Here is a 13,451-nt window from a genome sequence, read left to right on the forward strand (position 1 = left end):
ATGGGGAGAACCTACTGTGTTTCAGATATTATTAGACTCCCATCAGCCCCAGCCCCAAAAGGCCAATGATGGTAGTCCAGCTTCACCTGGAAGGTCTCGACTCAGCCAACCCTGCAGTAACAGGGTTACGTATTTAGCAAAGATCTTTAAAGTTACATCTAAAGTTGCTCAATTTATTCAGTGGTGGCTAGCTTGATTTTATTGTTTAAGCTTATGCCAAGAAAGGCTAATAACAATAACAACATAAAACTCTTGATTTGTTAAGAAGCTCTATAGTATTTTTGGCCTTTTGCCAATTCTAATCTGCAATGTTAAGTAGGAGTAGACTATTGTCATATGGTTTGAGCTAATCAGTATGTGCTATCAAAATTGAAGCAATTGTTGTTGAAAATGAATTACAGTAAGAAAAGGGCTTTGGCTTTCCCCACCACCACCATGTAGAACCTCAGTGACATAAGCTACTTACTTGACTATGTCCAGATAATATGGAATAAGATACATTTGACTACTTACTTGTGGTGACAGGTTGTCAAGACTCCTAAACAACATCTTCGGAGAGAGGCTACTTGACAGTGCATCCCAACAGGGCAGAGTAACCTAATTTCTGAGTAAGTAAGCACCAACCTTTGGTTTTGACTTTGTAGCTAAAGATACTGTGAGTTTGGGGCAGTGGTGATTGCAGAAGAATTCTGAGTATATTTTGCTGCGGATGGTTTGGTTCATGAGAGGTGTGCACACTAGCCTTCAGACTCTCCAGGTACTTTCCCAATACCAAACTTTAATAATTTCAGGGCACTTACCGCACACCCAATCATGTTATGTTACACTGAATGAGACCATGCCTAGGCTAGATCTGATTTCTCAAGGGTTATACAGTGGAACCTTGGTTCCCAAACTTAATCCATTCCGAGAGTCTGTTCGATTCCCGAAACAGTTCAGGAACCAAGGTGTGGCTTCTGATTGGCTGCAGCAGTTTCCTGCAGCCAATCAGAAGCCCTGGAAGCAGTGCCGGGCATTCAGCTTCCAAAGAACGTTCAAAAACCGGAACAACTGCTTCTGGTTTTTGTTCATCCATGAGCTGGAATGTTCGGCTCCCAAGGCGTTTGGTTGCTGAGGTTCCACTGTAACTGGTTTGAGGAAAGAGAAATTGACCCCAGCAAGTTATGTGGTTTTTTTAAAAAAAAAAGCTGTGTAAGCTGCTCAGCATCAGTGAGAATCATATATAACCAGAGATGATTGCATTCATGTTCTTAAGATTCACAGAACCAGAGGAAGCTATTTATCCATCTAGCCCAGTATTGCCTGTTCCAACTGGCAACAGCTGCTCTAGGGTCTCAGGTTTTCCCCATCACCTGCTACCTGAGCCTTTTAAGTGGAGATGCCATGGGTGGAACTTTTCTGCCTAAGTAGCACATTGTACATGTATGTAATGGTGACTGAAAAGCCCGTTCTAACTAGGTCATGATGTAGCTGCTGCAGCCACCAACTATTTTCTAAGATGCATCACGTACGTGTATGTAAGAGGAGTTTAAACATGATATTCTACTTTGGAGATACTGGTCTCCTTGATTTGGACTCTGTCCATGTGTATATACAGTGGCACAGTGTGCAAGGTCTACCTGCTTACCAGCCAGTATCTGACTTTAAAGCATGGAAATCCCCAGAAAATTCTCTTAAGCCAGTTTGCCAAAAGTTCGTCCATGCAATGCACATGGGCAAGTCCCATTCTGTAAAAATTTCCTTTCCAGACAAATTATAATATCCTGTATGGGAACAGTGCCAAGTTGTGGCATAAGCAGCTGAACTAGTGAAGAGTTTATCCACATAAAACCAATAAATTGCTTGATTGTGGATATTTCAGAAGTATAGGATCAGGTGCCTCAGTGCAGGAAATTCCTCTATGCCACAGTGGGACTCTAGAAATCCATCCCTAGTCTAATAAGAATAATTTTCTTAGAATGGAGCCATTTGCACCATCTTGTGGATGTAATTATTGAGGGCAACTTCGCATATTATGCGAAACTGTTTGCATACCAGTGTTATCCACAACAAACTTGTCAAGTGTGGACGTTGTTCATGTCTACCATATGCACATGACACACAACCTCAGTGGGTAACACTCCCTAGATACATGAAGGAACGGAGATGTTGCCCACACATACGTTTAATACAGGAGTGGGGTAATACAGTATACAAACTTAGAGCACATTTATGCAATAATGCGTGGAACTGCTTTGATGAGTGCTTGAACTGGATATTAACAAAGGAAAGTGAGCTCACTATTTCCTGTGACATGTTTAACTATTACCTAACAGACACAGCAACAAATGTTGCTTACTTCTTCTGCAGATGAAAGATGCCAATTTGTTGAAAACACATAAAACTTAGGAGTCCTTTCCCAGCAGAGCTACTGCTGTCTTGAAATGACAGCTGGAACCTCTCCCAAATAGGAGGCTAGGACTTAACTTACTCATGAGTAAGGATAATGACCTGCCACAGAAAATAACGGTGGAATGCTTATTTAATTGTGGTCAGGGCATCATGTTTGGAGTGGGAATATTAATCGTTAATGGAACTTTATGATCAGCAAACTGATGGCTCCCACTGGTTGCTGAACTTGTTGGTGGGAATACAAAAAAGCTAAACAAATCAGAGAAATTTAAAACCATGATGTGACTGAAATCAGCTGGAAAAAATGTTTCCTTCAAGGAGAAAAAAAAAATTAAGGCAGTAGTACCACACCAGATACGATTGAGCGAGATGTTGGTTATGGCAGGGTAAAAACAAAATGTACAATAGGAGACATCTTCTGTTTCCACAGTAATCAGTCCAATTAATCATTAGACAAGATATTTGGCTGTCAAATTATGATTTACAGCTAACGTACTTGTTAACTTCATCTAGCTGTGATAAAATAAACCATGGATTCATTCCAACAAAACAGAGGACATTTATTTATTTTATATTATATAACTTAAACAAATCCTTTTTATTTTGTGGTTTCTTTAGTAGTTTTCTCCCCCAGTTTCAGAACTCAATGTTCAGGTATACATTTTCAGAAGGTAGGAATTTATTTGGAAACATATTTTATGCAATTAGAATAGTCTCTGAAAAGGCTTGATAAGCGATTGGAGAGGTTATGATGTAATTGTTTTTATTATTCCATTATGAATTCAGATTTGTTAAGCAGTGACCATCTCCAGAGTAAGTTGTCAGATACACTGTAAGACGATGTGAAGACTGTTGCTGAAATACGGAGGGGATTCATGATTCAACCGGCTTGAGCTTCTTCAGTGCTGAAAATTACACACGCCATTCCAATACAATCGTAAGCATTCTTAGAGGCATCTCCTGTGCTAGGTCGGCGTTATAAGGACCATACTTCCTAAAGTTATTGTCACTGATATTATGGGTATCCACTTCATTTGCCTGTAAGCTTCAACACATTTTTTACCATGGCTCCAATGCCATCATAAATGTGATGCAATTCTGTTTCACACATAAAGGCTGGGGTAGTTACAACCTTGTGGTTTGCGTCCACATGGGCCTCATAGAAGACAGTTAAGGAAAACACAGGGACTAAGCCAAGTGACAGAATAAACAGGAATATGCCTTTCTGCCTCACAAACCTGTATATAATTACCGTATTTTTCGCACTATAGGACGCACCGGTCCATAGGACGCACCTAGATTTGGGGGGGGGAATAAAGGGGGGGGAATTATTTCCCTCCCCCAGGCACGGGGCTGGGGTGAGCTTCCCACTCCCCCAGAATGGGACCCAGAGCCATGCCGAAGCTGCGCGCACCTTTGGCATCGCTCTGGGAGCTTGCGGGGCTGGGGGAGGAGGAAGCCCTCCGCCAGCCTCCAAACCATGTCCCGCTGCCTCTCCCGCTGTCCCCCGAGTTTGCGGGGCTGGCGATGGGGAGGAGCAGGCTTCTCCCCCCCCCCCCCGCCAGCCTTCTAACCAAGTCGGGGGACAGCGGGATGGCGGCATTCCGCCTCTCCCGAGTTTGCGGGTCTGGCGACAGGGAGGAGCAGGCTTCTCCCCCCCCACCAGCCTTCTAACCAAGTCGGGGGACAGCGGGAAGGGCGCGCTGCCCCCCGAGGTTGCGGGGCTGGTGACGGGGAGGAGCAGGCTTCTCCCCCCCGCCAGCCTTCTAACCAAGTCGGGGGATGGCGGCGTTCCGCCTCTCCCGCTGTCTCCCGAGTTTGCGGGGCTGGCGACGGGGAAGAGCAGGCTTCTCCCCCCCCCCCCCGCCACCAGCCTTCTAGCCAAGTTGGGGGACAGCGGGAAGGGCGCGCTGCGCCTCTCCCGCTGTCCCCCGAGTTTGCGGGGCTGACGACGGGGAGGAGCAGGCTTCTCCCCCCGCCAGCCTTCTAACCAAGTCGGGGGACAGCGGGATGGCGGCGTTCCTCCTCCCCGCTGTCCCCCGAGCTTGTGGGGCTGGCGGTGGGGCTCCCCTGAAGCCTGGAGAGTGAGAGGGGTCAGTGCACACCGACCCCTCTCGCTCTCCAGGCTTCAGCGAAATCCTGCATTCGCACCATAGGACGTACACACATTTCCCCTTCATTTTTGGAGGGGGAAAAGTGCGTCTTATAGTGCGAAAAATACGGTATATGTAATGACAGCAACCTAAATGTTAGGTGCCTGTCAAGAAACTAACCACACCGTTAGCAAACACCTAAAGTCAAGGAAGCGATCTCTCAACCTTGTGTGTCACTCTGACTCCACTTAATAACCTGGTAGCTAAGATGAGTCCTGCACACCATTTGGGAATCCCTGAGCTTACGATCAATTTCTGCATGAAATTCAACTACAAAGTGGCACTTTCTTATCACTTTTATGTGACTACTCATTTTGTTATTCATGTCTTGAAAAACATAGATGCAGCCATGCAAAATGTGATGACTGAAAAATAATGTTGCATTTATCATAGTTAAAATTCAAATTTACTTTGTTAGTATTGCGTGACTTTGCATAACTTTAGGATGAAGGACAGAATGATTAAAGGGACAGCAGACTCAGCTCTTTACTATAAACTTGGTGGCTTCATTCAGGAACAAACCTGGGTGAGCCATGTGGCACAGTCACAAGGAGATCAGAAGCTGCTTAGTTTTTAACTAATCACATTATGTCTGACTAGCGTTAATATTAACTAGCCCCGTTCCCAAAGTCACATGGCTCTTCCTGCCTCCTTCACATTAGGTCATAACTTTCCAAGTGGGATGCCTGCTCCATGCATGGATAGCATAGTTATTTAGAACCCAGAGAGCTTCCAAAATGTTCCTTGTAGCTGTGCCAGGGAACAGTGTGTGAGCCTGAGGCTCACTTATTTAACCCTAAGCCATAATTTAGTATTACATTGGAATGAGGCCAGTTACATTGCTAGAAAGCTTTTCCTGGGTTTACAAATTTGTTTCAAGAATTTTTTTAAAAAAAATCAAAAGACTAACACTGTAACTGAGAATGTGATCTAACATATGTTCAGGAACTGTATAGAACAGTGCTGAGCAACTTGTGGATCTCAAGATACTGTTGGGACTCCAAACAGCACTAACTGGCACAGCCAATAGTCTGGGATGGTAGGAAGTGTAGACCAGGACATCTGGTATTCACATTTAAAACAGTCTCTTATGTTAGAATTTAGATTAAAAGTTTAATGATTTTCCTAAAGCAAATGTTATCCTACTTCCAAATTGAACATACTAAGGCTGAAATCCTAACCCTACTTTCCTGGGATTAAGACCCACTAAATTCATTAAGGCTTACTTCTGAGCAGACATGGTTAGTATTGTGCTATATCATAACTAATTATCAGGGTTTTAGAAACCCAAGGAAGATGGTCATGCAGTTTATCAGCTAATCCAAATATATCACAGAATGCTTTCCCAAAAGCTCTTCAATTCTGTACAAAAATGTACACCTCTGATGTCTTATCACACTTAACCTCCTAAACCCATATACACTTAAGGAGAAAGAAAACCTTGTTACTGGTTTCAGTGCAACTTGCTTCCAAACATGTGGCTCTTTGGGAGTAGCAGGGGGTGTGGGGAGGGGAGAGGAAAAGACACTTAAATTCAGCCTTCATCCAGCAAAAAAGGATATTGTTACTTCTTTAATATGGTGTTTTCCACCCAGTGCTTTAATGGCTCCAGCAGTTCCAGCGTAAGGCCACTTACCACCTTCTTCTTCTTCATGTCCCACAGTGACTTCAGTACCAGGAAGAACCTTTGCAGCCAAAACGGGTGAAATGCAGCACAGACTGAAAAAAAGGTGGACAAAAAACCTTCACTTAGGTTCCTCCATTGAGGATTTATTGTATTTACACCTCCCTGTTCCTTTGCTTATAAACATTTGGCACACCCTCAAAAATAAAAAAGATACTAAACTGAGTAAAATCCTTATTAATCATTACACAGCAATGGTAATTTCAGTCCAACAGAACCAGGAAAAGAAGGCGAGGGTGGAAAATAATCTCAACAAAATCCTAAAAGGAATAAGGTAACTTTAGACTTCTAAAATGCAGCTTTTTTAAAAAAGGAACAGCCCTTGGGAGAGGCAATAGTCCAGGGACAGGATTGCTGAACCTTTTCACCTCTCAAAATTATGCCTTCTCCAGCTGTTTCCTCACACACAGCTGATAACAGGGGGAGGACACACTTGAGTGGAAAAACACCCAGAGGAGAAAGTGTTAGGCAGTTCCATCCCATGACGCTTTTCTGTTCCTTGTGGCAGCTGCCCAGAATGCTTCTCCATAAGAAAAGGAAAGGAAAAAAACACAGAGAGAAATCATTAGAAATTCTATGCTGGCTGTTCCTGTTCTGTAAGAGAGGTGGAAGATAAAATCTGGTTGCTGGGAAAGCTCATAGGGGGCCTTAAACTGGAAAGGTTGTGGGCTCTTAGCAGTTCAGAAAAACAGAAGAAGTGACAAGGAGTGTGAAAGGTAAGAAACACAAATTTGAAGAAGGCCTGGAGGCAGAAGGAAGGAGGACAGGAGGTGAGAACAGGGACCTCAAACAAAAGTGTGTTGCTACAATGTCTGAAGGAAAGAAGAGGTAGAGAGAAAGGATTGACACTGGACTGGGGAGCATTGGTGTGCTGTACAGGTACAGAAACCAGCACACCTTTTGAGCCATGTCCTGCTTGTGGGATTTCCAAATGCTGCCACTGTGGGAAATGGGATGCCTGGCCCATCAGGGCTCCTCATTCGGCTGATCAGCTGAATAGGCCCTGCCCAACTTGTGATCCATTAGGCCGAAAGCAGCTAACCATCACCTACTGTGTGGACTGCCAATGCTTGACAACCTTGTTGTGCCAGGCAGTCAGCCAGCCAAAACATTTGTGGCTGGTGGGCTGAAGGCAGGTCGGTAGTGTTTCATACAATATGAACAAATACTCCCATCTTATAACTTACACACCCAATGGGTTTCCCAGCTTTGTTGAAATCCTTTAGCACACGTTCAACTTCTCCATTCACTTTACAGTCTTTTCCATCCACTGCAAACGTAGACCTTAACACAAGAATGAAATTGTAATTTTACATTCCCAGAAGTACACCACGCTTAAAATAAGTAAAAGGCCCTTCCCTGTCTCTTGAAATGCAATTTAAACTACTCAAAGAAAGAGAGCACTCCCCATTTCCTTTCAACTTCTGCCCTACCTCACTGGTAGAACATCATATTTGCATGCAGGAAGCTGCAGGTGCAATCCCCAGCATCTCTAGATAAGGCTAGGAACCTCTCCATTCTTAAATTCTGGAGGTCTGCTACGAGTCAGTGTGGACAATGCTCTGACTCTATATAAGGCAGCCTCCAAGATTCCTCCCTTCAACCCTACTGAAAAAATAGGGCTGGAGACAGGAATTATTTATTCACAAAAGCAATTTATATCCTCTGCCTTATTGCCATACAGAAGCCAATACACTCCTCTGCTTCACTACTGAGGAAAGAGGGCAATAAATATGGCCACTCCCTCCTCAGGAACACTACATACAAGCTATATTTTTTGTATCTGTTTTAGTGTTGGTGTGAACCAGAGGTGGCTAACCTATGGCCCCTGGAGTGCTATTCAACTCCAGCTCCTATCAGCCCCAGCCAGCATGGTCAATAGTGAGGTATGATGGGAGCTGTAGTCCAGCAATATCGGGGGGGGGGGGGAGGAGGTTTGCCACCTTGGTATACATGCACAGCCATCATATGAAGTTTAAATCACCTGTCCTGCCGATGCATTTGCGTGCAGTGACTCACAGAGCTGACTGGGCAATTAAGTAAACACAAACTTCTTTCTATGAGTGTACATAATGGCCCACCACAGAGCAGTTTGAAATTTGGTTCTCAGATTTGTGCTGCTCAATTTCTTTGGCAGATGAACAGCTGGATAACAGCCAAGAGAAGGAAGCACTCCTTCCTTCAGACTTTATGTAGTTCCCTCCCTGGTTGCTCCTCTGAGTCTTTTATAATCATTTTGCTCCAAGGTTCCAATCAATTAGTCACAGAGCAAGTGGCAAAGTTTTTGAATACAGCTATCCTTATTGGACCTCTTTAAGATTGCCTGATAGTTTAGTATTTTAAGTCTGCGTTTTTCATCTGTGTCAACATGTATTTTTATTAATTTTATCAAGTGTAATTTTCAATTGTTAAAAAATATTTTAATAGTCTATTGACTGCTAGTAAAGAAAGTCAAGTTTAAACTCAGTGGGTGAGTTTATATACGGGGGGGGGGGGGGAGTTGGATTGCTTAAATGCAGAACAGATACAAAGATGAAGCACTAAAAAAAATTCCCAAGCAAAAGTTAAACAAGGCATCAGTACTGTTTCTGTAATACATGAGAACCATTCTAGCACCGATGCTGCCAAGCCAGCTTGAAAACATATTCCTCTCAAGCAGCAATAATGCAATAAAGCTTCCTTGTTTATTTTCTTATTCCATTAGTGATCCACAGACTCAGCCTTAAAAGACCTCTTTAAAATATTTTGACTCCCCCCCAAGGGAAAACAGGCATGCAAATAAGTAACAGATTGTTTCAGTCTTCAACAACTGCCTGCAGCTGCAATCCATCATGCAGTTCCACTGATTTCAGTGGCCCTTAAACATAAATTGCAGCATGCCAAGAAAACACCACCAGGAAGAATAATTATTACTTCTTAATAATTATTGTACTTATACCAATCTGTATATATTGTACATTTAACATAGTTATCTGAGTGGCTCACAAACATAAAATGGCACATTAAAATAGTTTATAATTTTATCTTTAATAGTTTCAGCATCAAGATTTCCATACAATGTAACATAAAACTTAAGGCATTTTTAAAAAGAAAACTCTTGATTCTGTTTTTCAACATTGGACTGGGGCTTGATTTGGCTGTAAAAATGGTATGTGTATTTTTCTGGGGCATCAACAAACACACAACAATGAAAATATTTGTCCTTAGGAAACAAGCCTGAACGAACGCATCTGGAAAATTGTATTTCTTAATGAACTATAACTTTCCTACAGCATCTCTTAAGAGTGGCTAATTATCTGGAATTTAACAATTGCAATAGCGTATAAATTCAGAACTCACAGATTTTTGGCTGCACCGAAGCCTCCAGGAAATATCACAGCATCATGATCCTTTGCAGTAAGTTTAGCCAAATCTGCAATTTTACCACGAGCGATCCTTGCCGATTCTGCTAAGACATTTCTTAAAGAAAAGTGGTATAAAGTGAAGAGCAGAAGTTGACTACATAGACATATAAGGAGCACTGCTATTAAAGGACCCCAGGAAAGAACAGCCTGAGATTGATAATTTAAAGTTACTGAACTTATTGGTAAAGTATTTAACAAAGTATAGTCATACTCAAATGGTTTGAGGGCAATATACAGAACTGTGATCCGAATACTGGGAACACTATTTACATATAACTGGGTGGGAGAGACAATCTAAAAAACTGAGGTTTAGATGAGACCAACTCAAATAGTGAGGGTAGCCAGCTTCCCACAGAGTATCAATAGATGTATGTGTATATGTGTGCACTGGATAAATATAAATCTAGATATATTCATGTAGCTTGTCTTAAAATTTGTTCTTACCTTGATTCACCCTCAGCTGGCTGTCCTTTGCTATGATCGATAACGTGCATCTGAGAAATATCTGGGGCATACATCTGAACACTGGCTCCTTCACGGCTCAAATGGACCAATATCCTACAAAATACATAGATATAGGAGATGAAGTAGCAAAATAAGCAAAACATTAAACTGAAATTTACTTCATATCTTGGTAGAAACTATTGGGGGGGGATAGGGTATGACTCTTCAAAATACTCAAGGAGAAGCTATCTAACAAAGAAATACTGCCTGCGTAATTGGACTGTTTATCAATCGATTTAACTGTTGATCATTTGGAGACCCAATGATTACACAAATACACTTACGCTGAGGCTTCATGGATTTCAGTACCATCATAAACACCACATCCTGATAAGACCTGCAAAAAGAAAATCAGCCTAGTGATTTCAACATCACATTTCTCTTCCCAGTTCACATACACAGAGGGAACAGTAGTTTCTTGTCCAACCCGGTTCATTATTTCCAGAGTGACTCTGTTCATATGCTTTCCTCACTGCAGCATAAGCTTTCATGGATGAAGTGTTACTCCTGAAGGCCCCACATAAGAACTCTTTGTTTCTATAGACTATCTAAACTCCAAGGGAACAATAGAAAATTGTATTAAGATTTCCTTCCCGAAAACCTCTTCCCCCCCCCCTCAAAATCAGTCACTGACTAAGGCAGAGAAGTTTTGCTAATGCTCAACTGTCTGCAACGTTCTCCAAATTCCCCCATATGTGCCAAATGCTTCACTTGGGACCCTTACATGAAATCATAACAGAAGTCTGAACTGTTACTCTCCACTCCACTTTTCACTGCAGCTCTAGTAAGTCTTTATGAGCCTGGATGTGGTTTTTATGAGCCTGGATATTGTTGTATATTTCAGAATGAACACGGAATGGAAGGGGGCGTGAGCTATAAAATATAACTATAAACAAAGAAAGCCATTACTGTACTTATCTGCGGCCGCAATTCTCGACACAACTGAACACAGCGAATTAATAATTTCTGAGCTGTAATAATTTTACGTGTAGGGACTAGGGAATTGAGCAGAATTACGGTAAGAGCCAAAGAAAGGCAGCAGAAAGGAAGCGAAACCAAACGAGGTATCTGTTTGGGGCAATACCAGCATTCCTGAAGCGCGCGAGAGAAGGGCTGCAGTTCTCGGAGCTGCAGCTCGACCCCGACCGACTGCCTCCCTTCCAAGGACGCCAACTTTCCCCTCCGCCATCTCTTTTTCCTTGGCGGCCTTTCCCCCGTGCCTTCATTAACAGCAATGCAGGAGGCGGCAGGGCAGCCCGTGCAGGTTTGCCCAGGGCTGCAGCTGCCGCGCTCAACCTGTTGCATTTCTGCCTGCGTGCGGCACAGCCGCCGAGGGGGTGGCAGGGAAAGGTGGCAGTAATTTTCCACGAAGCTCTCTCGCTTGTGGAGGAGCAGGAGCAGGAGAAGCCGCCGCCCCTTAGGGAGCAATGGGAAAGAAGTAGCTCATCCGCTCACGCTCGGCTGGCAGCCGGACTCACCACAGCGACTCTGGCCCCGCGGAGACGCTGCACCGAGCAATGAAACCCCGCGGCCGGGAGCCCCCTCAGCACCGAGAGGGGCGGCCTACAACCCGCTAACCTGGCGGCCAACATCCCCGCACCACTTCGCTTCGAAGGGAACGAGCCGCGGAACGAATGGGGAGGGGGTTATATACACGGCGACACCGGAGCGCTTAGCCCGTTGCACCGGCGTCAGTGCGAGCGCGGCATGGGCCCGGGAGGAGCGCAGCAGCGCCACCCTCCGGCAAGGAGGCCTCGCGCGCCGGTGACGTCAGAGGGCTGAGCTCGTTAGGAGGGTCTGACTGAGTAGGTCACTGGGCGAACTGGCTCGGGCTGGCAGGCGCGGCCGGCGCTCTCAGTCGGCCAACCAGGCTCAGGCAACGGAGGGGGCGGCAGTTTTATACAGATTAGTTAACGTTATCTGTTGTAAATTCCTCATCGTATTTTGCTTTTATATTTTGAACGCATTTCCCCAAAGCTCCAACTTAGAAAGAGAACTTGCACACACTCAAACAACGTTGCAAAAGAGTGGGTGGCTTGACAACTCTATCAACTGGACATGCCCAAGCACCAACACTTGGCCTGAAGGAATTTGGGCGACAAAATTGGCAAAGGAACCATGTTTGCGTATTGTTTAGCAAAACTATTTTACAACAATGTAGTAAAATCAACCACTAAAATGCTGGGTTTTGATTCAGGCATTGAAAAACATTTCCCTTTAAACCAAATGGCCCCTTTCAGTTAAGGGAGAGGAGGAGTGGGGAAAGATCTGCCCCCCCCCAAAAGGGGGAAAGGTGGGTATCACATAGTAATCTAAGAAAAATACATTTCAGCAAAGTCTTTCTTGGGAGCCAACAGCCTCAATGGGTACAGAAAACTCAACACCTAATAACTCATTTGTTCTTTCATTCAACAAGTCCATTTCATATGACCCTTTTAAATGTTGAGATGTGAACAACCGCTCACTAAATCTACACCCACCCAGTTGGCATTGTTGCTGCATCCTATAGTCAAGGTTAAATATGTGGTATAAGACATGTCATAGTGGAATAACTGCTCCATCATTTCCCCCAGTTCTCATCCAGTTCACCAATGTCACCTGTTTCCAAGCACGATTCCAAGTGCTGGTGCTGACATTTAACGTGCTATGTGGCTTAGGATCCAAGTAGCTAAAGAAACAACTCTGCCCACAATAACCTGCCCAGGAGAAAGGTTTGAAAAACCTACTGAAGTTAAAATATGCAGCTATTTCTATCTGCTGTTTCGTATGACTGTTCTTACTGTACTTTTTCTTTGAAAAACAATGGAATTGTTTCGTGAACGATGATATAGAGATCAATAAAAATAAATATTCCACACTCCCTACACCTAGATAAAATCCTAGCAATCAACTAATAACACCAAAATACCATTTGGAAAGAACATTGTTCACTTTATCCTGTGATACACGATTCACATTCAGGCTACAACAGCTGAGCATTTGCTGTTGTTTAACGTAGGAGACCACCTTATTACATACAACACTTTTCCACATTTGAGTCAGGGTAATTTTCTAGTACTTCATAAAAGTAACTACATGCCTTAATGCACTCCAGACAACCTGTGAAGCTATGAACATGCCTTTATTACTAAACCATATTCTCATTTTGATATCTGAGAATACATCATGGATTATGAATAGCTGGAATCACTTGTGCATGGCCGGTTTCTAGAAATTGTCAGCCAGAGTTATTTGGGACATACAATAAGCTGCTTCGTAAGAAATATTTGCCTAGATATTAATTCAGTTGATCTCACATCCCACCAGTCCTAGTAT

The 13,451-nt window shown here is 43.5% G+C and overlaps 2 protein-coding genes across 4 annotated transcripts in view; one reads left to right on the forward strand and one right to left on the reverse strand.

Annotated features, from left to right (window-relative positions):
* Nucleotides 1–3,318, forward strand: part of ICOSLG (inducible T cell costimulator ligand) — a 20,016-nt gene extending 16,698 nt beyond the window's left edge. For both annotated transcript variants that reach the window (XM_081908070.1, XM_081908068.1), the window contains 2 exons: nt 526–608; nt 3,178–3,318. The gene's annotated coding sequence lies outside the window, so the exon portion shown is untranslated. The remainder of the gene's footprint in view (nt 1–525; nt 609–3,177) is intronic.
* GATD3 (glutamine amidotransferase class 1 domain containing 3) lies at nt 2,149–11,816 on the reverse strand (the record flags this gene model as incomplete). Of its 2 annotated transcripts, XM_081908072.1 has the most annotated exons (7): nt 11,615–11,802; nt 10,421–10,473; nt 10,077–10,190; nt 9,568–9,687; nt 7,420–7,512; nt 6,113–6,263; nt 2,149–3,547 (listed from the first exon to the last, which is right to left on the reverse strand). In XM_081908072.1, exons 1-7 carry the CDS (start codon nt 11,726–11,728, stop codon nt 3,422–3,424), a joined length of 771 nt encoding a protein of 256 aa, XP_081764198.1. In that variant the 5' UTR covers nt 11,729–11,802. The 2 variants fall into 2 exon arrangements, with proteins under 2 accessions (XP_081764198.1, XP_081764197.1); XM_081908071.1 differs by lacking the exons at nt 2,149–3,547; nt 6,113–6,263 and adding an exon at nt 6,517–6,748 and having other exon boundaries at nt 11,615–11,816.
* Nucleotides 11,817–13,451: the final 1,635 nt, after the last annotated feature.

This window comes from Podarcis melisellensis (genome assembly GCF_964234715.1).
Source record: "Podarcis melisellensis genome assembly, chromosome: 4".
In the NCBI taxonomy this organism is placed as follows: domain Eukaryota; kingdom Metazoa; phylum Chordata; class Lepidosauria; order Squamata; family Lacertidae; genus Podarcis; species Podarcis melisellensis.